The 27,000-nt window shown below is 53.0% G+C and overlaps 1 protein-coding gene across 1 annotated transcript in view; it reads left to right on the top strand.

Annotated features, from left to right (window-relative positions):
- ALX4 (ALX homeobox 4) overlaps positions 1 to 25,780 on the top strand; it is a 41,359-nt gene extending 15,579 nt beyond the window's left edge. The window contains exons 2-4 of the mRNA XM_039867559.1: positions 12,529 to 12,839; positions 18,755 to 18,883; positions 21,265 to 25,780. Of these exons, the coding sequence (XP_039723493.1) occupies positions 12,529 to 12,839; positions 18,755 to 18,883; positions 21,265 to 21,594 (770 nt within the window). The 3' untranslated portion in view covers positions 21,595 to 25,780. The remainder of the gene's footprint in view (positions 1 to 12,528; positions 12,840 to 18,754; positions 18,884 to 21,264) is intronic.
- The last annotated feature ends 1,220 nt before the right edge of the window (positions 25,781 to 27,000 follow it).

Below are 27,000 nucleotides of genomic sequence, written 5' to 3'. Positions count from 1 at the left end.
GGGTCATGAATGATGCTGACCTCCTGGGCATCTGGGGAGGATCAAATGCGGTAGTGGATGGGTCAGCAGCATTCAAACAGCATGGATTATGTTGTTGTTTTTATTGTTGTCATCAGCCCTGGTGGGAGGCCCCTAAGGCTTCTCACTTGGTAATTTATGACCAGCTCAGTTTGGGGAGTTGGGAGTGTCCTGTTTTACCAAAAATGGAACATGCTTTGCCAAGACCACTTTAGTTTTCAGTACTCAGTTCAAGGGCATATGCCGTCGCTAAAGCCTCCTCTGACCTTTTCCACTGGAACCAACTGCTCCTCCTTGTGGACTCACCGTGCCTGGGAGGCCAGGCTTGCACTCGACCATGTTGTTACTTGTCTGTCCCCTCCATGAGGACATGACTAAGGGAGGCGCTTGGTGAATGAACAAACAAGTGACTCAAGGAACGAACAGATGCAAACCGAGACACAGTGTGAAGGACAGGACAAGGAGAAGAATTCAAGGGCTTACGCTGGAGGGTAGCGGGGACCTAGACGCGTATGGAGTGGGCCGTGGGGGCCGAAGGCAGGACAAAGACTCTAAGGGACCCTGGCTAGTGGGCTTTCTTTTCTTTTCTTTTTTTTTCCATTTTTTTTTATTGTGGTAAAATACATATAACGTAAAATTTGCCATCTTAATGGTTTTTAAGTATGCAGTTCACTAGGACTAAATATATTAATAAGATAATAATGTGGCACAACCTTTACCACCATCCATCTCCATAACTCTTTTGTCTTGTAAGACTGAAACTCTGTACCCATTAAACACTAAAACCGAAACTCTGTGCCCATGAAACCACACACTCCCCGCCTCCAGCCCAGGGCGACGACCAATCTACTTTCCGTCTCTCGGGAGCTGACTATTCCACGTACTCGTACGAGCAGAGTCCCACGGCGTTTGTCTTTTTGTGACTGGCTTATTTCACTCAGCGTATCCTCGAGGTTCATCCATGTGTCAGGATTTCCTTCTCTTGACGGCTGAATAATACTCCATCGTATTGTATATACCACAGTTTGCTTATCCATTCACCCCCGATGGACGTTTGGATGGCTCCCATGTTTTAGCTATGGTCAGTGGGTTTTCTTTTTAACTCCCCCCCACCCTTAATTTTTAATACGAGGAAACTTTACTCATTTAGGCTAACTGTAGGAAAGTTGAAATTATAATAAACTCAAAGGTACTTTTTTTTTTTTTTTTTTTTTACTTAGTTCCAATTTGAACTTGACCGTCTAACAAATACTGCCTCCTACAGGCGGGAGAGAGGCAGACGGGTTGTGTGTAGCCCTCACTGAGTTGGGGTCTTCCGGCGAAGGTTTCCAAGGGGCTGGGGAAGCGAGGTTTGTTCCGGGTTGGCATCTGTGTGCGAGCCCATCTGCAGAGCCATGGATGGTGAAGGGGAGGCAGGAGGTTGCTAAGGAAACTCCGGTCTGGGTTCTGTTCAAAGTATTACAAATGCCAGCTTCAGAACTGGGATTCCTGGATAGAGTGGTTTCTTCCCATTTATCTACATACTTCTTTTTAAAATCTTAAAAAATTTGACATAATTTCAGACGTTAAGCAAAGTTACAAGTACAAAGACTTCCCAGATGCCCTTTATGTGGATTCCCAAATGTTAACATCTTACCATATTTGCAGTATCTATCTTTTTCTGTGTTCTCTCTCTAGGTATATATTGTATCTGGGTTGATATATACGGATATACACTTACACATATTCTTTCTTTCGGAACTGCTGAAGAGAAAGTTGCAGACATATGCCTCTTTACCTCTAAATACTTCAGTATTTAGAGGAAAATGAATGTAAACCAAGACAGCGTCGGAGACGTAACGAGAAAGAATTAGTGGGGTGGAAGCTGAGGGATGAAGGATATCCTGAAAACAAGCCCTGGGAAAAGGCATTGGTCCACATTCGAGGTCCCGGGTGTTCAGTCAAGTTCTATCCGGGTGGTTTTATCAGGCCCAGCACTGAAGGTGGGGTGTGATGGGGCCGATTTAGAGACACCTGAGAGAAGCCACCCTCCTGTGACTCCCCATCTTTTCCCCTCCCTCCTTGAACCTTTCTCCTGACTGTTTGGCCCACACAGAGCATCTGCCCCAGGAGGGTCCAGAGGAAGTGCCCCAGGCTTGGGGTTCAAACCCTAGCTCGGCCTCTTACTGTATACTCTTAGATAAGTCATTTACTCCCTCTGGCCTCTATTTCTGGGGCTGTGAAATGGGGATATTTTCCATGGTTGTTGTAAAAGTCAGTAACCGTGGCAGTGGTGGCACGATAGATGTCCTAATGCCGGGTAAAGCACGAAGCACAGTTCCTGATTTTCAGGGAGAGTACAGTGCTACTTCCTTTTCCTTCCTTGGCTTCAGGAAGCCCCCTCCATCCTCTGGACCAGAGAAAGACTGCCCGCCCCCTCCCCATGTGGGAAGAACAGAGCCAGCTTCTGCCTGAGGATGGAGGGATGGAGGAGGGGGCTCCAGCCCTGCCTCTGCTGATGCCTCCCTCTGGAAGAACCCACAGAGGTGTTAGTGACAAATCTGCCAGCCACATAGAAAGCCAGCTCGCCAAAACGCTGGGGATCTTGGGGGTTGTTTGCTCAGCTCATTTGCAAGCAGCTGGACAGCCAGGACTCCCTGGGCTCTCCACAAAGGAAGGCAACTCTAAGGAATAAAAGCAGCTCAGGTCAGGCCTGCCACTCTGTTGCCGGTGACATTCGATGGGTTCCTTTTCTCTGAGCCTCGCTTTTCCCATCTGTAAAATGAAGATGCTCATGAGAGCCACCATGTGGGAATTTTGAAGGGATCAAAATGAGTCAAGAATGTGAAAATCCTCAGAACTAGAGGAGGAAAGAGCTCCGTGTGCAAGGGCAAGGACCCACCTCACCCAACTCTGTCCCTTGTAGTGCTAAGACAGCAGCAGACACACAGTAGGACTGCGTAACTACTTGTTTGGCATACTCTCTCAGGTAGGGGCTGGTCTTTCACCAAATTCTAGAAACCTCAATCAGGGACTGGGGCCCTGGGGCGCCACCTTCGGCGAGAACTTTATTGGGACTGCAGTGCCTCCTGGTGGCCAGGATGAGAAACTGCAGTCTTGATCCTGGCCATCCGGAAGTGTGGGCCTAGGACCCTCCTTCAGGAGCCAGGGAACCCGCTCTGTGGTGAGCAGAGCATCCCAGGACCCAGGGACTTTTCAATCTTGGCCGAGCCTCCTCCATAACCTCGCCCACCCCCCAACAGGGATTCAGGCAATACTGATTGAACTGAGGAAAAAAAATGCCAAGAGTTTTGCCCACAGGGCCAGCTCTGGTCCTTTGTGCCCTGCCCTGTGGCTGCTTTCCTTGAGCGCTCTCATCCTCCAAGGTCCACTCCCCCACCCCCATCCCGCAGCCACTCAACACAAGCAGTGTGTGCTGAGGGACCGAGGTCTGGGTCCCTTTCCTATGGATGCCCTTGTCACCCTCAGCAGGGTGTGCAAAGTTGCTCCCATGCTACCAACAGCAGGAGCCCAGGTCCTGGCTCCAGACCCAGCAATGTATCAGTGAAGCCCTGCTCTGAACTGCTTACAGTCTAGGGGGAGCAGGCCAGTAAACCGGTGCTTTACGGCAGGGAATTCAATGTTTAAGAGGTTAAGCCCAATCCAGGGATGGGGTGGGGGTGGCGGGGAGAAGGGCTCGCCCTCACAGTGAGCCTTGGAAACCCTGTTGAAGCAATTCACAAAAGAGAAATACAACAAATAAAAAGTTTAACTTCACCGTTAATTTAAAAAATGTACCTTCAAACAAGATTTCGCTTTCATCCGTTATAGTGGCAAAGATTTTAAAAACGCTGTGGCCCGTACTGGCCCTGCAGCAGGCAGGCACACTGCTGGTCGCAGAGGAAACTGACTGGCATGTCTCTAGAGGACAGCCTGGCCGTGCGTATCAGAGGCTGTAAGGTGCGTATGTGATTGGACTCTGTATTTCTAGTTCTTGGAGCTTTTCCCAAGGTTATTGCCATGAACGTATTAAGGGATTTTACAAGGATGTTCATTCATAGGCCTGTTATAATTTCAAAGAATCAGAAACTCATGTACCCAACAGTAAAGGACTGATTAAATAAAATAGTTTGTCCGTGTGCTGAAATACCGCACCGCCATCAAAAACGGTGTGGTAGAAGAGTATAGAACGAACAGCATGGAGACATGGACAGGACAGTGTTACGTTAACAAAAACGTTTACAAAAATGTGTTCCGTGTGTGTGTGTGAGAAAGAGAGAGAGAGAGAGAGAGAGAGAGAGAGAGAGTTACAGTTTTCTTCTTTTGGTTTGTCTTGATTTTTAAGAAGTTTCGTATAGAACACAGATAAGTGCATGTAATGAGAAAAAGAAGCCACAAAAGTTACGAGAATGACAGACAGGTGATAGCCGTAGTTAATCCGCCAGATGTATAAGGGGCAGGAGGACACACACACCAGCTAGAAGGAAGGGCGCGGGCAGAAACGCGGACGCCTGAAGCCACTGGTGAACGCAATGGGGCGTGGGAGCAGGTCTGTGGGGCTGGGAATGAGGGGATATAAGTGAGAGGCGGGCAGGGACCTGTCCTGCCTGGGAATCCTGAATGCCACCGTAAGGCTTGTGTGTAAGGTTGGCAGATCTAACGAAAAACAAACGACAAAACCAGGCTGCTCAAATAAACAATGAATCATTTTTAGTATCAGTATTTCCCATGCAATATTTGGGACATACTTACCAAAAAAAAAAATGATTCATTGTTTCTCTGAAATTCTAATTTAACGGAGCAGCCTGTGTTTTATCTGGTGGTCCTAGTGAGGGTTCTTCGGAGAGGGTCATGATATGATCAGATGTGTGACTTTTAGACTCTCTTTCCTGTTGGATTTGAGAGCCGTGAGCCTGAAGGCAGAGAAAGCCTTTAGATGGTCTGAACTTGAGCCCGAGCTCTGGGAGTCTCTAGTATGCAGGAGGCTCAGGGTCATGGGGCGCCCAGTGTGTGAGGACAGTGGACAATGCCCACCCCACTCCAACTGCACTCATCTCCCGCCTCCCAGATTCTCACAGCAGCATCCAGCACCAACCAAAGGAGGCGTCATTCGGGATTCTGACAGTGGCTTTCAAATAACGTTTCAAAATGATAAAAGTAATTCCTGTTCATAGTAGGACAAATAGAAAATTAATTCATACCGGAAAAAAAAAAGGACTCTCTACCCATATTCTTATCTCTAGAAACTTCTAGTATTTTCTAAGGACGGATACTCTACCCACCCACTTACCCCTCCTCCCTCTTTTTTTTTCCCAAATGAGATTTACTTAATATTTCGTGAGCATCTTTCTAGGTAGTAAAATGCTATTCTTCTGTAACATCAGTTTCGTGCATTTGTTCATCAAATGTTTATTGAACACCTACTGCACGCCAGCCACGATACTAGGCATTAGACAGAAGGGGTAAATAAAACACATATATTCATATACATGCCCTAGTTTATGGAAGGGAGAGACAATAAACAAAGGGGAAACCAAATAAATATATACTAATGTGTGTTCAATGCCAAGGAAGAAATGGCCTGCAGAATAAAGAATAGCGAATGGATCTTCCATTTATGGAAATATCATCCTTTATTTAACCAATCTCCTATTACCTGATATTTTGGTTGTTTTCAGTCTTTCTGTATAATAATGTCATGATGAACTTTCTCTCTGGTTAATTCTTTGTGCCTAGCCATAATTACTTCTTTAGGATAAATTCCTAGAAGTGGGATTTCTGGGTGAAGACATACAAACTTTTCACTTAATCAGTTTTTCTTTAATATATTTAAACACAATTTTGTATTTTCCCTATGGTTTACATCTTTTTTATTTTTTAAATTGCATGCTACAAAATTAAATTTGGGGGGATGTACAGTTTTATGAATTTTAACGCATTCCTGTCCAGATCAATGGGCTCACCACCACCTTTGGGATACAGAATGAGTCCACACACACCAGTATAGCCCTTTGTGGGCACACCCTGCCCCTCCCCCAGCCCCTGGCAAGCAGTGATCTGTTCTCCATCCTGATACTGTTGCCTTTCCCAGAACGTCATACGATAAGCAAGTGAAGTTATACATCACGCAAATTTTGAGACTGGCTTCTTTTACAGACCATAAGGCTGCCTTTGAGAGTCATCCGTGCCTTCGCTTGTACCGACAGTCGATACGTTTCTCTCTGCGTGGTGACCCACTGCACAGCTGCACGACTTGCTTAGCCATTCCCCTGTTAAAGGACATTTAGGTTATTTCCACTTTGGGGAGGTTATGAGCAAAGCTGTTATAAACATTTGCATCCTGGGGTGGTGTTTTTCCTCCCTGATAATGTCTTAGTTTCTTTAGGGTAAATGCCTAGCAGTGTGATGGCTGGGTCAGGCGGTCAGTGTGTGTTTAATGATACGAGACACTGCCGTGCCGTTTTCCCACCAGCGATGTCTGAGAGTTCCAGTTGCTCCTTGTCCCTGCCATCGCTTTGTAGCGTCAGGTTTTTTATTGCCATTGCAGTAGTTGTGTGGTGATATCTCACTGGACTTTTAGTTTGCATTTCTGGGGCAGGGAATACGTGGAGCATGTTCCCCATGCTCATTTACCACTTGCATATCTTCTCGGGTGAAATGTCTGTTCAAATATTACGCCCATCTTTATTTATTTATTTTTAAATATTACGGTTAACTAAACTCCACGCCTCCTTCAGATTCGCTAGTTTTTCCCTAATGTCCTTTCACTCTTCCAGGACCCCGTCGAGGATGTCACGTTACGCTTGGTCCTCATGTCTCCTTAGCCTCCTGTGGTCGGTGACGGTTTCTCGGACTTCCCTTGTTTTGAGAAGCATTTTTAGGGCTTGAGTTGTGTGGGTTGGTGAACGGGAGCCCAGGCCCTTGCGCTTACGCCCTCTGCAGATCGGCAGCAGCTCCTTGAGGCAGGGACATTGCCTGTGTCATCAGGGCACAGAGACGGACTCCATGCATGTTTGCCAAAATGTCACCCCAGTGACTACTGCCCTTTGCAGCCTTATTTATTGGGCCTGGAGCTAAACTAGGGACATCAAGCTGAGCACTGGACAGAGCCCAGTGGCGGCTGAGGTGGGCTGGGGACATGATCAATGGCTACCCTTTAACCTCCACCCTACCTCCACATGTCTGTTTGGACAGCAGTGGGTTTAGTCGGTGCCCTTTAAATAGCATGAAAGGGCCTCATGCTGGCCTGTTTTGTTTAAGGAGATTACATCGACGCTGTGCGCTCTGCCACAGGGCGTGTGAGGCCAGCTCACCCGACAACAGAGCGTGCGGCATGTCCCCCGCCAAGCAGATGTTTGGAGGAAAAATAGATGTAATCGAAACCATAGAGGATAAAATTACTCAGACCCCTTAGACATACACTCCATATGCAAGGACCTATGTACAACTACACACACACACACCCCTGTGTCCATACCCACCCATGTGTATCTGCAGGCTAATGCCACTCACACATTCACCCACACACAATAGCACACACACCCGCAGGCATGCACATCCCATTTGTGTGCCTGCGCTTGACCACACAAGCATGCACACTCCATAGGCAACTCCACATATGTTCCCCACACCCGCTCACAGCTGCTGACTGTACCACAGGCCCAAGGGTACACACCCGTACACAAGGAAGGACTACACACACGGACGCTTCCAGCACCCTCTCCCCAAATGGCTTTAGAAGTTCCTTCTCTTTAAATCATGGTAATAAAAAAAAAACAAGGCCATTGGAAGCTAAGGGCTTAAAAAAAAAAAGATTAGACTGGATTAGAGTGATACCGTTGGTTGAACAAAAGGGTAGAGGTTAAGGGGATAAAGAAAGGTTTTCTCGAAATCCAACAGCCAGGACTGTCCAGCAGACAGACCAGGCAGAGACCGAAGGGCCTTCTTTGGCTCCTGATTAAGAATATAACCTTGAACCCAATGCTTCCCACTTCGTCAGAAGTGGTCGATGGGAATAGCATTTACCTAGGATTGTTTGAAGGGCGTGCAAAACCATCGTGGCCACCCTGGTGTGCGTACCTGATGTTTTATGCACAGCAGTTGATTCCTCTGGTCAGTCCAGGGTTTATTTCCACATCAAGACGTTCTTTTGGGAAGATGCAGGTCGGAATTACATTGTCTTGGGCCCCACAGCCAAAGCCCACTACGGGAGGGGCGTGAGCAGACCAGAGTCCGTATGGAAGCTGCCAAAGGGAGGACAGGGGAGAGCCAGGCCCGCAGGTAGGTGGCCTGGACCCAGGCAGGACTTGTTGCCGCTCAGCCTCATGCCAATGCTGGGTGCCGCTGGCCTGAAGCAGGCCTGCTGAGGGTCTCCCAGTGACCTTTCCTCTATTCCAGTGTGGTGGTGTGGCGGGCGCGGAGCTGGTTCCTGGCAGATGCTGGACTGGGCTTCCTGGACATTGAAATTCCCAAGCCTCCTCCGTGAAGCCTGCCTCTCTGCTTCTCCTTCTGTCTCCCGGCCCCTCCCTACTTCCCTGCTGCTCCCCGCATGGGGACATCCTTCAATATCCGTCCTGGCCCTCTACTGTCTCTCCTTCGGTGACCCTTTCTCTCACTGCTTCAGCTGTCAGACTTTAATGGAGGCATTAGTCACTGAGTGCCTCTTTTTCATATGTCCTATCCACTGTTCTCATTGTCTACCAGGATGAATTGGTTCATTCACTTGCTCAACAACATTTCCTGCATGTCCGCTGTAGGACACTGGCACACAGTAGGTACACAAAAGTAGCTGGACAGAGTGAGAGCTCAGTAGTGTCTGTTAGACATTGTCCATTTATTCTTCAGCGACTTCTTACTGCATGTCTGCCGCCTGCCGCATCCTGGGCTAAGCCCTGGGCTGGAAATGGACAAATGGCACGAGGTCCCAACCCTCAGGGAACTGACATTCTATAGGAGGAGCTGGACATTCAAGAATTAGAGCAGCTGAGCAGAAGACAGAGGGGATCTGTATGGTTGTTGCAGTCTGGGAGGGCTTCCTGGAGAAGCTGGTGCTTGACTGGACCTTGGAGGTCATCTGGAAAGACGGGACATTCCGGGTGGGTGGCCGGAGGTGGGTGCGAGGGGGACCAAGGAGGAGGGCACTGCAGAGAGAGCTGGATCCTGAGAGTACCCAGGCCTCAGGTCACCATGCCGAGTCTCTAGCCAGCCCTAGCCCCAGGGTCATATACTCTGAGAGCAATCTGCTAGCTCTGCCCAAGCTCAGCACTGTCACCCAGCCCATCCCTGGCACCCGCCAGTCTCATACAGGCCCAATAAACTTCGGGGAACACCTGAGGAACAGCAGTGGGAACTATACCTGAGATTGATTCAGGAGACGAAACATTCAGAGAGGTGGGCAGCTAGCTCCAAATGTCCACAGGGCTGTCTTGGGGAAGGTCCTGGAGGTTTCAAGCCAGACCCTACAGGAGACAGGCTGGACCTAAGGAAAAATCGTCCAGCTGTCCTGGAGGCAGTAGCTCTCTGTCACCAAAGATGATGTAGGCTGGGAGGAGGCCGAAACAGATGCCCCCAAGTCTGGGACCTTTGGACTGAGAACCTGAGAGGGTCTTGACTTGTCGTTCTGCCCAGAACCTTGGAGGAATTCTTTATTGTCTAAATTAGGGCCCCAGCCTCCGGATTTAAAACAAGATGAACAATAATCAAGATTGAGATTAGGAGGCTTTTTTTCCTCTTTGAGGACCAGAAGCACCAATTTGCTGGAACTCCTCCATCTCTCAGTCTTTCCATTTGCTTGGATCCAGACATGCCCCCAACCTTCCCCGCTCTCCTCCCATCCAAATCCTAAGGGGAGGTCCCCCGATGACTAAGATGGGAGGAATACTCTACCGGGCTGAAGCATGGACACCACCCTGCCTGCTCTCCACAGTCCAGATGGGACATGCCTGCTCCCATTTGCGGACGAGACTGTGACGTGAAATGAGTCATCTGAAGTCACGGCAGTCTGTGCTGGAGCTGGACCAAGAGCACATCTCCCAACTCCTGGTCTGGTGGTCTTTGCACGCCCGGTGCTGTCTCCCCATCTCTCTCTGACTCGCTCAGTCTCAGTGGGAGGCTGGAGGTGGGGAAACTGGATTCTTACTTCTCACCGTGGCAGGCGGGACGTTCTGCCACCTCCCCACAGGATAAGACTAGAACTGGCTCAGCACTGAGGGGCTCCTCTCGGGGGGGCCGCAATCTCACTCCCTCAGCCTCAGGAGCTGGTCCTTCTGCCCCCAGGATGAGCAGAGCAGGGCTCCTTGATTATGTGAGGCCCCTGGATTCCTCTGCCCCTACCGCTTTTCCTAGGTCAAAGACCCAGGAGCTGAGAGGCCACACTCTCTGACCAATTAACATCCATTCTCTGCGCTCTCTCTGGCCTCAGTTTCCCCCTAGTTAAAACTAGGCGTTTGAGCTGGTCCTCACCAACCCTCGATTTTGATAACATGGAGCTCCCTCTGTGCAGCCCAGCTGCTATGGCTGTGTGGGGTGGTCCCAATCCCAGGCTGGATGCCAGAGGATGCTGTAAGGGTCCACAAGGTCATGGGATGAGGCCTGGGGAGCAGGGCAAGGGCAGGAGGGGCGAGCACTGCCCCCTCCCAGTCTGGCCTCCAGGAAGTTGCATAACAGAAATGTTTATTTTTGTGAGGCTGAGTGGGATTTCTTCTCTTAAAAAAAAAAAAAAAACCCAAAACATAAAATTTATTTGTCTGCCAGGAAGATAAATATCTTTGCTGAAAGCTCTCGGCCCCAGTTGCCAGCTACAGTTTGCATAATGCTGTCATTGAAGCCCTAGCAGCTTGCGAGTGCCTGGGCTCACGTGGGCGTCGTGCGTGATGCGTGCGGGCTGGCCCACCACCCCGGTGGCATCAGCACCGGTAGTGACCCCTCAGAAACATCCTCCTGAAGCTGCTTCCAGGCCCACTCACCTCTACTCCCTTTTCTTGCTGCCTTGGAGAGGGAGCTGAAAATGACAAAGGAAAACGTCCCTCTCAGCTTCCCCCAGGACACACAGAAAGCCAGGGATGAGCGTGAACCTGACGTCTCGGCCCCCAGGACCCGGACGGAGTTAGGAGACCTGGGCTAGAGGCAGCATCCTCATACTGAATGCCTGCCGCTTGGACCTATGTGCAGAAGAAGAAACTGAGGGTCAGAGTGACCCTCATGCTTGCGATGTCAGACCTTGTGCGAGTGAAAGTTCTTGTCAGATGCTCCTCACAAGCCTCTTACTAATCGGTTACATTATCTAACTCCACAAGAGTCACAGACAAGAGAATGTGACTTGGAGTGGGGCTCACACCCCTGTCTCCACACCAGTCCCATGCCCTTCCCACAGTGCCACTCAGGTGCTCTGGGGAGGGTCTGCCCACTTGGAGGACTTCTCCAGGGGCAGAGTCCTCTGCTGTTCACAAGTCCAGACCAGAACTTGGAATAATGACACTGGCAGAAACCCACATAGCTAGCTGAGTGCTTTACACGTCGGCCTCTTGAATCTCACAGCTATGAGGACACCTGTCCTACAGGCATCTTCATCTCCCATTTTATAGGGAGGAAAACTGAGGCACCAGGCGGCTGAGTGAGCTGTCTGAAGCACACAGCTGGAGAGTCGTGGCTGTGGGAGCCGCACCCTGGGGCCTAGCTCTAGAGTCCGTGCTCTAACCTCTGAGGCCAGCCTGTCTGCCCAGGGTGCTAACTGAGCCATGTAGACATGAACAAGATACTCTCCCAACCCCCTCCCACCTGAGCCTCTGTCTCCTCCTCTTTGACCTGCATGGGTTGACTTGTCCTTTCCAGCTCTGAGCTTCTAGGAACTGGTCGGCAAAGCCTCATTCTTTCAGACGGCAGTGGCTGTGGGCCTGGGCCTTGAGCTTTGTGTAAACCTACCAAGGCCCACAAGGAGGGGCAGGACACTGCTTGGCCAGTAGCTGAGACCAGTATAGAGGGCAAGGGGATGTGACTCCTCAGCACTGGATTCTTAGGGCAGAATTTCCACAGCTCCTGCTGAACCTTAAAGTGGACCAGGCCAGGAAAGGAGGGGCATTCCTATCTGCCTTGATGCTGGCCTCTCCTCCTCCCCCCAAGCCCAGGTGAGCCAGACGTGGCTGCTGAATGAGTTTCCCATTCCACCCCAGGAGTCCAAAGCACTGGGTCAGCATCTTCCATGCCCACAGAGTTCTGGCAAAGGGGTTTTTTCCAAAAGGAGAAGCCTGGGGTCAGTGAGGTGGGAATTAAAGGTCACAGAGGTCAGATTGGCTGACCCAGGGTCACATAACATTGATGCTGAACTGAGATGATGGCAAAGAGGCTCAGAGAGGGAAAGAGACTTTACAAGGTCACGCAGCATGTTAATGATAAGCTGAGATTAGAACGCAGGCCTTCTGACCTCGAATCCAATGTGCCCCCGAGAGAGAAAAGGCAGAGGTGGCCCCCCCATCCCTCCTTCCTCTCTCGCTTGATTCAACCATCAGTTTCTGACCTTGTTTCCTCCCCCGTCAGCCAAAGAGAGCTCCCTGAGTGAGCCGGAGTTACCGCCTGACTCTGACACCGTGGGGATGGACAGCAGCTACCTCAGTGTGAAGGAGGCCGGGGTGAAGGGGCCGCAGGACCGGGCCAGCGCCGACCTCCCCAGCCCGCTGGAGAAGGCCGACTCGGAGAGCAACAAGGGCAAGAAGCGGCGGAACCGAACCACCTTCACCAGCTACCAGCTGGAGGAGCTGGAGAAGGTCTTTCAGAAGACCCACTACCCCGACGTGTACGCACGGGAACAGCTGGCCATGAGGACGGACCTCACCGAGGCCCGCGTGCAGGTCAGCGGGGTGTCTGGGGTGGGACGGGTGAGCAGGCCTGGCTCCTGGGCTGGTGGCGTGGGCTGAGACCGCCTGATGGTCCCTCAGCCCCACATCCTTCACCTCAGTCCAAAGAGAGCCCCAGAGGCTCCCAGCCCGCCCCTCACGCTTCTGCTTCGGCCAGAGCCAGTCTGCTTTCACTCGCTTTAATATCAGACTTCTTGCTCTGGCTGGAGGGGGACTGGAATGAAGGAGGGCCCTCGGTAGAGGAGCAGGAAGCCTATTAGCTGTAGTCTGGGCTCTACGTGGTGTGAGGGTTTAGGCCCTTTCACTAAGGAGAAGATGACTGGTCTCTGATCTGCAAGGCCTGTTTCTTAGAAAGGAAACAGAACAAAGTTAAAGAAAAGTTAAAGACATCCACAGCAGCCCATTGGCCAGAAACCGAGAGCAATCCAGCTCTTCTTTCTGCCCAGGAGAACTGCCTAGTCTTCCGACTTTGAGGTCCCAACTAGATGTACCTCCTTTGAGAAGTCTTCCTGACCAAACATGGCTAAAGCAGTAGCCCCTACCACTACTCAACCTCCCAAACACCCAACACGACAGAGCATAAGACAGCATAATACAACCCGACTCAAAATCCAACACGGCTCAACTCAACCCAGCCCTCCCCAGACCAACGCAACGCAACACAACTCAACACCACCCAACCGAATCCAGCCCAACACAATTCAGCACAGCACAACTCAACCAAACCAGGTTACCTACTAACACGTTATCCTATTTTATCTTCTTTGTAGAATTTATGACTGGCTTAAATTATTCTATCTGTTTGTCTCCTCTCATTAGAATGTGAATCCTTAAGGGCAGGTACTGTCTGGTTGTTCATCACTGTATCCTACCAATTAAAGAAAGTGGAACTCAGAGCAACAAGGGCAAAAAATAAATATATGTGGACCGATTAACCTCTTTTGTCCAGAGAGGTGTGTTCTCTCTCTCTGCATTAAATTCAGCAAAGAAATAACCAGAAAGGAACCAAAACCTTTGAGTACCCAAAAACAGGTAACAAAATTCATGCGTGAAAGCTGAAGCTTCGGCTTAGCACAAAATAAATATCATGCCCAGTCTGCTTTTCTCCCCCAGAGAATGTTAGAAATAGCAAATAAGATGTTGTCAGTGGGCTAGGGAAATTAACAGCTAGAGAAAAAGAGGAATTTTTTTTAAAGCAGTTCGGCTCAGCTCAGAGGGGTTTTTCTTTCAGTGCCGAGACCAAGGCCTTCTTTCTTCAGCAGGCCCCTAGGGCGCCCCCTCTTGCGTTAGTTCACTAAAGAATCTTGGGCAGAGTTTTTCTAAGACGTCAATAAAAGGTTCATCAGTCTCCACTATGTTCTGTTTAATGAGGCAGAGGCATTCGTCATTAAGGCCGCAAATGTTTTCACCTACAATGGCTAATGTGAAAAAGGATTGGCCGTTACCAGTAAAGATGCAGCCATCCTAAGTGATCTCGAACACTCGGGTCGTCTAACTGCTGAGCTCCCAAGGGCAGTCTGTCTGTTTTATTTCTCTCCAGGGCTGTGCTGGTGTGGGATACATCGATTCATTTTCTGTGTCGGATGCGTAGACATATGTGTGTGTATGTGTGCACCACTAACGAATGCATGGATGGGAGAGCCCAGGAGCAGAATTCGCTTGGTATCGAAAGAAAGATGGCCCTTCCAGCACAAAACAAGGAAACGACACTGGGGCACATATAGCATTTTTCAGTCACCACCATCCACCTAAAATACTGTTCTCTCTGCACACATGCGTGTGCGCGCACACACACACACATACACATGCGCCTATTTCCAAAAAGGAGTTGAGGCAAGTTACAATTAAAGATATACTATTTTCATCTAAGAACAAGAACAGTTTCATGAAATGGGAAGGTAAATCTAGGCTTAGGAGCATAGTTGTCACTGAGCACAAATTTCAACCCTGAGCTTCCTGGCAGCCAAGGCAGAAAGGGAAACCCTAATGGGGTTGCATATCTTATCATCTAAGGGGAGGACAGTAGAATTATAGAATGTTAGTACTGGAAGAGATCACCCGGTCCTCTCACCCGGTCCTCTCATTTGCTAACAACGAAAGACAGGCCCAGAAGTGGGAAGTCATTGCCTGTGATCACACGACTCGGGAACAGTGACTCAGTGGCAGTGTCGAGACTAGAATCTGGGACTCCTGACTTCCATCCCAGTGCTGCTTTCCCTTTAGTTTGCTGTACCAGGACACGTGCCAGATTGTTTCGAGACTTTTCTTTGTATAAAGGCCGCGGGGTGGGTGGGATCTTCATGTGCGTCAGACCTCTGGGTTGAGCCCTGAGCCTGGAAGTGCCTTGTGGGGCAGCGGGAGCGCTGCTGGGAACTCCTGCCTGCCACCGCTGTGTTTGCTCAGGGCCCAGACTCGGCTGGTGGGAAGCCAGGTGCCTGGCATAGAGTGATGGTGGGGACAGGGAGGAGGCGATGGGGGCCCCCAGAAGGACCTTTCCTGGGAAGAAGCCTGGGGTTTGGCCCTACTCCAGGGGGCTGAAGGGGCCTCTCTCTGCTGTCTGGGATTCCAATCTCCGCAGCTGGTTGTCTGAAGACAATAAGACAGAGGCCTCCCTCCCTCGCCCTGGGCCACCCCACCCTGGCCCCAGATGGGCTGCGGTTAGCGAGGCCTCTGCCAACACGGTTGGTTCCTTGGGGAGAGGCCTGTGCTGAGTGGGCCCATGCCGGGGTGGGCCAGGGAACGGGGTGGTCCTGGGGTGGGACATGCAGAATGGAAGACCAGGATTTCGCGGTCCGCTCTCCTTCCTGGGGTTGTGCGGTGGAGACAGGCCCGGGGCACAGAGTGTCTGGGGGCGGGGGGGTGCTGGAGGGCATGGAGCTCTCAAGAGGCCCAGGCTCCAGGGGTCAGAAATAGAAGGACATTCTGAGCCTCAAGGCCCATGAACGTCAGCACAGAAGGGGGCCATGAGGATACTCCTGCCACCACCCAATTTAAATGCGAGGAGATTGAAGACCAGAGAGGCTAATTTAGTGTAAGCCTTGATCGGGGCAGAAAAGCTCCAGCCTCATGCACAGGGTAAGTCCCAGGGCAGAGTGGTGGGCAGTTCTACTCCCACTAGCCTGCTCCCCCACCGCTGGGCCGCCTCCCACAGTCTGTATCCTTAGCCCTCAAATAAAGCCCTCGGCCTGACCCCAGTCCAACCCCTACCCAAAGACCGTGCTATCTCTGCTGCCTCTCCCCCGCCTGCTCATCTATCTTCCTAGATAACCAGATCTCCCCTCTCCCCTGCATCCTCCTCCCCCACACTAGCTAATCCCTCCACCACACACACACACATTCCATCACCCCCTACTTCTTTTCCTCCCAGGCCCCTTTCTGGACACTGGCCTCCTTCCTCCGTCCCTCCCGGCCCTTCCAGAGCCTGTGTGACGCCTCCGCCAGCACCTCTCCACCTCCACGTTCCCACACAGGGACCAGGGACCAGAGCCCACAGAAACTCAGGGAAACCCCTGCAGTGACGGCTATGTAAACTTTTCTTTGCCTTCTCCCCACCCCCAAAGAAAGAAACAAGGCATCTTGATGCCTCCAGCAGGCTTCTCCCCCCCTCCCTAGCTCCCCCCACAGAAAACCCTGGGAGGTGGAGGAAGGAGCGGAAAGACTGAGCTAAGCCTGCAGGAAATTAAACATGAAATGGAAACAAGCTCCTCTGATGCGTTCTCTCATCCTGCCCCCAGCCCCCAACTCCAGGCCACTGATAAAGGGGGATCCTGTTTCAGCAGCACAGAGATGAGACCCCTCCGCCCTTGACTCACGGGGGGCGGCCTGAGCCTGGACCCCACGACCCTCGGAGGAAAAGGGGCCCTGGGAGGCTCTGGGTCAGGGCCGAGACTTTAAGCCCAGGAGAGGGCCAGTTTCCAGGGAGGATGGAGTCAAGAGAGGGAAATGGAGTGACTCTGCAAGAAGTGTCAGCCGGTGTGTGTGTGTGTGTGTGTGTGTGTGTGTGTGTGTGTGTGTGTGTGTGTGTGTGTACGCATTTGTGCACAAGTATACTCGGAACTGGGGGAGGGAGTGCAGCGCAGTCACACACTCCCTCCTCCCCACTACCCTCCCATGTTAACCGACACACGCAGACTCCCTCTTTTTTTGATTCCTTTCCTCTAGCAGGAGACAGCGAGAACGGTCAGGAGCTATAAAGGAGCAAGTGTGAAGTGCTCTAGAAACTGACAAAATGTCCCCTCTAGCTCACCTGCTGCTCTATGGGGCGCCAGCCCTATGGGGATGTCAATACGGATATTGGCCCATTTTCCAGATGCAGAAACTGAGGCCATTGGCAATGCCAGCGCTCCAAGGTGCACTCCGTTCCCTGGCTACACCTGAAGCCTCGCCAAGCCTGGGAGCCTCTGTGGTGCCCTGTGGGGAGCCCGTCCACCCCCTCAGGCCCAGCCCTGGCACCCTCCTCTGAGGAAGCGTGGCACTCATAACCGAGAGTTCTTTCTGGGGACACTAGCTCTGCAGCGGCACTGGTCACGATGGACAGGAAGTATTTCCACCCACACGGCTGGGACCGTACCTGAGGAAAGCTGGCTTTCTCAGTGCCTAGGCCTGGTAAGAGCTTGACAAGACTCTTTGCGGCTCTGCAGCCAAGGTCCTTGTCATTGCTCTGTGTTCCCCATCCACCAGGCTGTTGATGGTGTGGGTTAGGGTGTACCCGCTTATAACTTAGTCAACTGGTAGGCACACATCAAGCTGACAGAAATCTCCCTCTGGGGAGCTCCAAAGGCTGCCTTTGGCTCGGCCTCATCCTGTCCCCGATCTTATGATCCCAAGTCATGGGCAGGGGTAACAGGCCCCAAGGTGAACTCTTGCCCATGAACTCTGGGAAAATCCTCAGCCTACCAGAAATGTGCTAACAAAGAAAATGCTCCCTCATCCCCCCACCAAAGATTCTAGCTCTCTCGCCTGACTCAGAGACCACCCTCCCTGTCATCCTCCGTCAGGCCAGCACCCACCCTCCCATGCTCAGTGACAGATGGCCTCCACTCCTGCTCAGCATCAGGCCACTCTCCTGTGCGAGAGTTCTCACGGCGGCCTCGACTGACAGCACCAAGGGCAAACCCTTGCACGTGACGTCCATGGCCCTCAGCAGCCTGACTTCTGCTTCCGCCTTCTTTCTTTCCCATCCTCCCCGCAGCAGGGTCGTATGGCCTCTCGAGGTCTCCTGAATGTGCCCTGCTGTTTCTGAACCCAGGCCTGGGCTTTCCTCCCTCCAGCCAACTCTTGAGGCCCAGCTCCAGACCTCCCTTCCCGGAAGTCGTCCCTGACTGCCTGTTGCCCAGCCGAACCCCCGTTATCCACAGGGCCTTTAACACGGGGTGTTCTGAGCTGGGAGACTGTTTCCAACAAGAAGACTGCAGAGAGAACGGAGGGAGGTCGGGAATCTGGGCCGATAGGCCGCGGGAAGCCAGAAACCTTTTGGACAACTGTGGCAAAACCGTGCGTGATTAGTAGAACGATTTTCTGGAGGAGCATTCATAGCTTTTATCGGGTTCTCCACAAGAGTCTGTGGCCCACAGAAGACGGCCACACCATGTCGGGGGTGGTTGGATGACTGCTAAGTGACTGCTGATGTGTTTCATGTTTCAAGACACTTGCCTGTTCCAGTGACTTTGAGAACTCCAGATTCTAAAGCTTGGAAAAAATGGAGTTCCTGGCCCAAGGGCATAGCCATGGCTAGTCGGGGGTAAGCTGCCTTCCTGACTCTCTGTGTCGAGCGTTCTAGATTGCAAGTTTTCGAGGGTAAAGACTGAAGCAGCGCTTATGGGTAGCCCCATGGCCTGTCAGGGCTCAAGGGATTGGCTTGTGCCTCCAGCTTGGGGCCTGATACCTGTGACGACTGTTCTCTCCTGTAGGTCTGGTTCCAGAACCGGAGGGCCAAGTGGAGGAAGAGGGAGCGTTTTGGGCAGATGCAGCAGGTCCGAACCCACTTCTCCACTGCCTACGAGCTGCCCCTCCTCACCCGAGCTGAGAACTACGCCCAAGTAAGTCCCTGCCCTGAGCCGCCTGCTCCAACCCGCGATTCCACGCACCCTGAGAACGGGCACCTCCGAGAACGACCCAGGTCCTCTGAGATGGGACTCATGGCTTCAAGTTCCCTTCGTGCCCCCTCATGCCTAGAACGTGGGTGGGTCAGAGCCATTTCTGTTCCACGTGTTGACCCCAGGCCTGGCTGGACTTTAGGGAAAGGACAGTTGGGGCCGTGAGGGTAGCTCCGTCCTCTGCGGCTTTTGCTACTTTTGCTATGGGCGTCAGAACTGGGACAGGCCGAGGCCATCGGGAACCATCAGTATCCCCAGGAAACAGAGTCCTGACCTCTGGAGGACTTGAGGTGAGGCTGGCACGAACACGGAGTCCTGAGTCCCAGGACAGGTTGGCATCCCAGCTCCAGATCTCTCTCACTTTAGGCAAGTCACAGCTCTCTGAGCCTCAGTTTCCTCACCTGTAAGCGAGACATTATAAAAGTACCTGCCCCTGCCCCCCGTAAGGATACGTATGGTCTAAATTAGATACTGCAAAAGTACTTTTTGAAGTACGCAATTTCACAAAGGTTGCTCTGCGTGCTGTGAGCTCTCCCAGGCTTTTGCGTCCCATCTTTTCCGTCCATCTCCCCGGAGCATCTTCTTAGATGTCTGCCAGCCAGTGAGTGGCCTTTGAGTCCTCGGCGAGATGCAAAGAGATGAGAAGTAATATGAGTAATGTCAGGCACCGGAATGCTGGGAGAGATGTACTTTTGGCCAAGTCCACTCCTGACACCCCTTACCCTATCCAATGGAGGTGGCCATTTCTCCCTCTCAGGCCTTCTGTCATGGCCTCTGCCTTCAGGTCTAAGCCCAGCTGTACCCACAAGTGAGCAAGTGGCCCAGACCTTCCTAAGCCCCCTTCTCACTCTCCATACTGGCGTACCTGACACCCCGCTGGGACTCGCTGGGGTTCCTGTGGAACGGGTCCGGGATCAGGCCTGGGGTTGAGGCTGAGAAATGTGGGGTGTCTCATGTGTACACACCATTTGCCTCAACTCCTGCTATGTCCCTTCATCTTTTCCTCCTCCCTCTCCCTCCCCAATCCCAGCATCCCTCTGTCCCCTGGACGATGGATCTCCTTGGCCTTGATCTCTGCTGCCCACACACTGGAGGGGGGAAAACAACGCAGAGCCAAGCTCATCCCTCTCACCTGCAGCACCACATATCACGTGCCCCAGACCTCTTGAAAGACGGGGTGGGGGAGAGCCAACAAATCCCCATCACCCAACGGAAAGTCAGTCTGCAAGCAGTTCTTGTCACCACACCTGTGGGATTTGGGGACAGAGGTCCCTCCTCGCTCTGCTTTTAAACGCCTTCTCTGAGTGCGCTCGAAACACCAGGGGGTGGGGGGCAGGCCAGTGAGCTGCTTGATGGCCACCGAGAATCCCCTGTGCGTAGCTGAGAGGCGCACACTCTCCTCCTCAAAGCTTGTCCTGCTCACCCTGCCCCTCCACCCAGGACTCTTGAAAAGATGTATTTTGGGCTGAGTCCTGAGCTCTACCTCCCTATAAACGCTTAGAGGAAAATGGAGTCCAGAGGTAGAAGCTAGGGAGGGAAAGGGAGTACAGCTGCCCAGATCAGAGGTGAGGTGCCCAGCTCAGCCCCCACTGCTGCCTGGGTCTTCTCTACACCCCGAGCCATGCGGGCATCCAGCGGCTCCATCCATTCACTCATTGCCACTCACCGTCTACTAAGGCAGCCCCATCCATCTTGAGTGAGTTCTGAAGCCTCAAAGGAGTCAGTGCCTAGAACCTCGGCCACTGACCCTGGCTTCTGGGAGATTTAGGCCCCCAGCGCCCACTCCTACCCTCTCCACCCCCACAACCTGCAAGCCCAGAGCCTGCGTTTCCGGTGCTAAGGCTCCCCCGAACTGTGGTTAGCTCCCATGTATCAGGTACAGAGGGGCCAGAGGTGAGTAAGACATAGTGGCTGACCCTAAGGAGCCCACGGATGGAGAGACGAAGTCTGCAACTGTGTCTGAGTCAGGAAGTCAGCCAGCGGAGGCGGAGGCTATCAGCTCATTAGCTGTGGTCCAAGGGCAGCCCTTTTACTGGACCCTTGATGAAGTTTGAAGTTCAGCCCTTAATACGGAATTTCTATCTGCTGCCGGCCTGGCCCAGGGAACACAGGAGCCAAAGCATAAAACCTAGGTCCTCCTGGGGGCATCTGAATGGCCTCAAAAGTATTGAGAGGCTCCCAAGTAGACATTCGAGAATGGTTTCATCGTAATGATGGGCTCCTAAGTGGGGAGGGGTCATTCGCGGGGAGGGAGAATGACCTTATGTGCTCACGCCGCCCATACCCCAGCCGGCCTGTGACATCTCCCTCCTCCCTCTCCCCAGATTCAGAACCCGTCCTGGATCGGCAACAACGGGGCCGCCTCGCCAGTGCCCGCCTGCGTGGTTCCCTGTGACCCGGTGCCAGCCTGCATGTCCCCTCACGCCCACCCCCCTGGCTCTGGGGCCAGCGGCGTCACCGACTTCCTGAGTGTCTCCGGGGCTGGCAGTCACGTGGGCCAGACGCACATGGGCGGCCTGTTTGGAGCCACGGGCCTCAGCCCAGGCCTCAACGGCTACGAGCTCAACGGCGAGCCCGACCGGAAGACCTCGAGCATCGCGGCCCTCCGCATGAAGGCCAAGGAGCACAGTGCGGCCATCTCCTGGGCCACATGACAGGGCCCCTGCAGTCCCATCCCTGTGCCTCCCCCGCCTCGGGGCACTGGCCATGCCCATGCTTTCCAGGCCCCCAGCCTCCCACTCGACCTTCCTCTTAGGAACCTGGCGCGGGCCAGGGGCCTGACCCTCAGCACTTTCAGCCGCCCCAAGTCTGAGGCCCCGTGGACTGCTGGGGGGAGGGGTCAGCAGGCCCCTGCCCCTCCCTGGCATGGAGGCCGAGCCCCCTGCTCCTGGCTAGAGGTGGTGGAGGAAGCCGGGTAGCCGAGTTTCGCAGCTTTGCATCCATTATAAGCTGAAGACCCCCTCTCCCCATTCCTGCTCCTCCATCCTGCCTGGTTTAACCATTGAGTCAAGTTTAGATCCTCATCCAGCCCTAGCAGCGGCAGCAGTTGTGGTCACGTCCGTCCATCCGTCCTTCCTTCTTCTGTGTGGTCCCTGGTGGCTCGCCAGGCCTGTGACTGTGTCTGAAGAACAGGCTGCCCCGCAGAGTCAGCCTCCTGCCCTCCTGTCTCCTTTTCTCTTCCTAAAAGCCCACGGAACCTGACCTCCTGGACCCGGGGCACCTGCCTCGCCTTTGCCCCGAATGGAGGAGTCCCCACCCTGGTTGTCCCCTGTGCTGGACACACCCAGAGGTAATGGGCAGAGGAGGAAAGGAGCTGGAACCAAAGAGTCCTGCTGTTACCCAGCAACGCTGGCGTCAGGAGGATGGACAGTGCCCGAGGGCACACGTTCCCACGCCCTTGCACCCCGGAGACTCTGGGTCTGGGTGAACACGGCACGGGGAGGATGCAGACTCCCCGTGGTGCCCACGGTGCTGGAGGAAGAAAAACTTCTAGAGAAAAAAAAGGCCTTCAGGGAGGTGTCCAGGTGGGGGCGGGGGGTCCTGCTCACACTTCTGCTCTCCAGCGTGCCTGATCCCGCTGCTGGGGCAGAGTGACAGCTGCAGTGGGCAGGTCAGGATGGCTCCATTCTCCATTCGGTCAGGCTTCTCCAGGAGGACCTATCTCCCTCCCCCTGCCCATCCTGGTCACTTGCCGGGGCTGAGCAGTGACCAGGCATGGAAGGACTTACACCTGGGATGTATAAGCTAGGGCCTGGGGTCACAGTGGCAGACGGTCAAGAGTCGGGTGCAGGATTTGCTAGAGGATGTGTGGCCATGCTCAGCCTCCAGGAAGAGAGGGAAGCCCTTACACGGCCCCATGCTGCCTTTCCCTCATCGGCCATCTCTGGCACAGCGTCATACCTTCCAGAGAGAGAGCCTTCCATGGCAGATGGGGGCTCCATAGTCACCCAGGCATCGGGCAGATCCCCTTAGGGCATCGGAAATCTCAGTCACTCTCTCTGGCCTCTGGAAGGGCTCAAGGGGCTCAGCTCCCCTGGGTTGCTTGCTCTGTTCCAGATGTGGGCGCAGGATTCCCTCTGGAAGGCACCTCCTTCTGTGGGGGGCTGGGAGGTGGTACTCTACATCTGCCTGACCTGAGACCTACAGCTTGGGCTTTGGCACTGGGTCTCATCTGTCACCGAAGCTTGTGGCACACAGTGCCCATCCTCCAAGGCAGGCCTTTCAGGGCCCTGGGGGGTCCCCAGCAGGTAGCCCCTGGGGAGAAGCACTTGCCTTTTCCTTCTGCCTTGATCCCGTCCGTGGGGAGGGCCAGGCCTATGGGGCAGGGGGTCTGGACGCCAGGTGGCCTCTAGGGCGGGGCAGGGGGGAGCAGGGTCCTCTGCCCTTGAGCTGCTCAGGGTTGACCTTGGCCTTGTGTTCTCATCTGATCCGGAGATAGGACTGGGGACAGGGTCTGGCCTTGGCCTCCCTCAACCAGAGTCAGACCTCTTTGTGAACCATAGCTCTAAAATCAATCTTCTAGAAGTGATGAGGGTCTTAGACATTGAATTAGATGTTCCCGAAGGCTCGGCTTTAAGGGTTTCGCTCTTAGGGAGCCTTTTCCAGTTCTGAGGTTCACTGAAATAACTCAGACTCCCCACAGCCTAGCAAGGGAAAGGAGGAGACCACCTAAGGCTGGGAACAGTCCCGTTTCCTCCTTAAATGCTCTAGTGGCCGAAGGACATGAGAACTTTCACCATAGGTATGTCTTCACCCAGAAGAGAATCAGTATACAGAGGAAGAGAACCGGGATCGCCTCAGAGGAAGGCAGAGGGAGAGGGCTCAAAATGCATTCTTCTGGAAGGTGCCCCTGGCACCTCTGTGTGTCTGCTTTATGGCTGGGCGAGACTTAAGTCAGGCAAGTTTCAACCAAAAGGCCTGAGAAGAAAAAGCCTCTGGTAGAAGAAGGCCCAGTGGCTCTGGCTGCCTGTCCCACCGACAAACACCAGTCTCAATGATTACAGCATCCCTGTTCATCTCCCCACAGGTGGCTACTCATTCCGAGGCCTGCCCTCACCCTGTCCCACTCAGATCACAGAATTACCGAGCAGGGTAGGGGGGATCAGAAACCCTCTGGTTAGCCCAATCCCTTGACAATGGAGATAAGCAGACGCTGGCCCCCAGTGGAGAAGTGGCTGCCACAGCTGCCTTTAACTTGAAGCAAAGCTGAGAGAGGAGCCCGGACACACCGCCCAGGCTCTGACGGTGGCCTTAGTGGACATTAGATGGCGGGTGCATGACGCCCTGGGCCTCACGCCTCGCTCAGCAGCTCAGCTCCCTGCTTGAGTCACTCCCTCTCCTCGCTGGTTCCTTCCCAGTCGGGCAGGAAAGCTCAGGCCTTCTGTGTTCTGGGGTGGGAGGTGTTCCCGTTGCAGCTCATGTGATAATCGAGCAAGGTTGGGTGAACCTCCGAGGCGCGGCTGGCTTCCCTTGGAAGGCAGGCAGAGAGGCGAATCAACCTGCTCTGTGGTCACTGCTAAGCAAATAAGCAAAAGACATGAGGATTTCCTTAGGCTACCTGCCTGGGATCTCAGCAGAGATGGCCATACAAGCCTGAAGGCTTGGGTGGTGGGCAGATCGACAGCCAGCCTCCCCAGCACTGGGCTGCTGGTCCTGCTGGGGTAAGTCTCTGTGGCCAAGGCTTGACATTAAGGTGCTGCTACCACCCTCAGATGCTGTCACTACTCCCGGGGCCTGGGAGGAGAGGGCTCTGGGGGCACATGAAGAGGCTCGGCCCCAATTCTTTAGTGGCACTTGGAGGACATGGGCTTTGTAACTTTCCTTGAGTTTTCAACTATACTTGATTCTCAGCTCTCACTACTACGTGGCCAGGTTAATCTGAAGACACTGCAAAGGGGTGGGGCAGCAATTGCGAGGCGGGGCCCCAGCACACATTGCTGTGGCCACACTGAGCCCAGCTCCAGCGCCCCCTCTGCCCTCATTTCGGCTGGATAGACAAGAGGAAATGTTCCATGAAAATGACCATGGACCCTACTTAGGCAGCCACCCTCTCCTTGGGCTGGGCTGTGGGGAGAACCTCTTGAGAGGCACTCCAGGGCTTTCTGGCCTGCCCGATGGCCCTGACTGTCAGGTGCAGGGGCAAACAGGACTCGCTGGGGGAGGATGGCTGGCAAACTGGCCCCCAGGATAATAATCTATGACCATGAAAGAGAAGAATGAGAAGACAACGCAAAGTCGCACCCACCCCGCTTCACTTCCTGAAGGATGCTGTAGGGAGGAAAGGTGTCCCAGTGAACAAAGCGTGACCTAGTTCCGCCCCCTTCCCTTCCCCCTTCATTTACGTACATAGAGCTAGGCCTTTATACTACTGATTTTGAAGGACAGTTTTCAGTGTCTAACAATCCGTGTGGGTGTGCGGTGGTTGCAAAGAGCTGAGCGCTAGAAGGAACATGAACCTCAACCAATACTGACTGTTCTCATTGTAAGATATTTTAACCCTGTATGAACGCAACTTCTCCTTTAGCTTAATGGCCTGGGGTGGATATTAAAATATATATTAAAAATACATTAAAATTCAGAAAAATGCATAAAAAAAATGAGGTCAGTTCCATAAAGTTTTACTGCCTATCACCATGTAACTACATTATAGCAAAATATTAATAGAAACGTTCTTGCCTTTTAAAGTAAGTTATTGCACTTACATCTTTTTTGGGAGGGGGGAATATCAATAAGAAGGGGACTTAGGGGCCTAGGCCTGGGGCCAAATGGAGAGCGGAAGCAGCTGGACGCTCCCAGAGCACCCTTGGCTGGGCACAGCCCAAACTGTCTGTTTGGTTGTTGTTTGCAATAAACTCCTTCTCTTTCCTCCTCTCAACTGGAACCTGTCTGTTTTGTTCCTGACTTGTGACAGATGAAATGTGATCAGAGGGGCCTCTGAAATCTCACGTTAATTGAAGTCGGCAAAAAATACTAACAGTGCCCTTTTGCACTGCTGACACAGTACAGAGCGGATTACCAGGGCTAGATTAACAACAGGTGGCCAGCCAGGACGCCTGCACAAAGAGGGGTGCATGGCCTGCGAGGGTCTGGGACAGTCCCCCTTCCTCCCAGGGGACCTGCCTGCATAGCGGGCAAGCTGGGGGTCGGGGAGAAGCAGAGCTACCAGAGTCCGCTTCTCAGGCAGCAAAAAGGGGTCATGGCAGCAGCTCCTTCACAGCCCACGCACTCGGGTGTGCTTAGCACAGACCATGTCCTCAGGGCTTCACAGCCAGCACGGCAGCCCCTCGATGTCACCGAGTGCCAGTTTGTGTCTCCAGATGCCGTTCTGGAAGCAGGGGGAGAGCCAGAGCATGCAGGTCCAAGGAGGGGAGGCCTGGCCGCTTGGCACAGAGCACAGCACAGGCCTCCAGGAGAGGCAGGTTCCAGGTCCCGGCTCCCCACTAGTGGCACGAGGTACAGCTAGATGATGTTTAAAGCAAAGCACTCAAAATGGTCAGGTGGGGCGGGGCCCAGTTTCTGCTGCAGAATCGGAGCTCACTTGCTTTCCAGCATGCAGGCGACTCAACGAAGAAGCAGGTTAGCCTCCAGGGACCCAGGGGTGAGGGGAGTCATCTTTGTTCCCAAACCTCCCAATGCTCAGCCCCATCTGAAGGAAGGGAATAAGCCTTGACGCAATCTAGTTTACCGACTCGAAGGGAGAATGAAATGGGGTGGGTACACACGAGCTCACTGGTCCACGTATCGGCAGAAATCCTGTTTGGCTGGTGCGATCCTGGTGGTCTTCCTCCTCACACAGGCCCAGACCTCTGTGCTCAGCAGCTAAGGAACAATAGGCCCTCCACGAACAGCCCATTCGCCCAAACGCAGCTCACTGCAAACCGTCTACGTGCTCGGAAGTGGGAAGATGCATGCAGGCTCCAGAGACAATGGGTGCTGAGAGCTGACATTTTCCCAGGAATTGTGATTCCAAACAGATTTTTTTTTTTTTTTTTTTTTAGCTTAACACAGACCAATAGGCTTGAGGAAGGGCAAACCTCGAAAGGAGCTTTGTGACCATGTGC

The sequence above is a fragment of the Pteropus medius genome, unplaced genomic scaffold, assembly GCF_902729225.1.
Source record: "Pteropus medius unplaced genomic scaffold, Ma_sr-lr_union100, whole genome shotgun sequence".
Classification (NCBI taxonomy): Eukaryota; Metazoa; Chordata; class Mammalia; order Chiroptera; family Pteropodidae; genus Pteropus; species Pteropus medius.
This window is presented reverse-complemented; position numbering and strand designations above follow the sequence as displayed.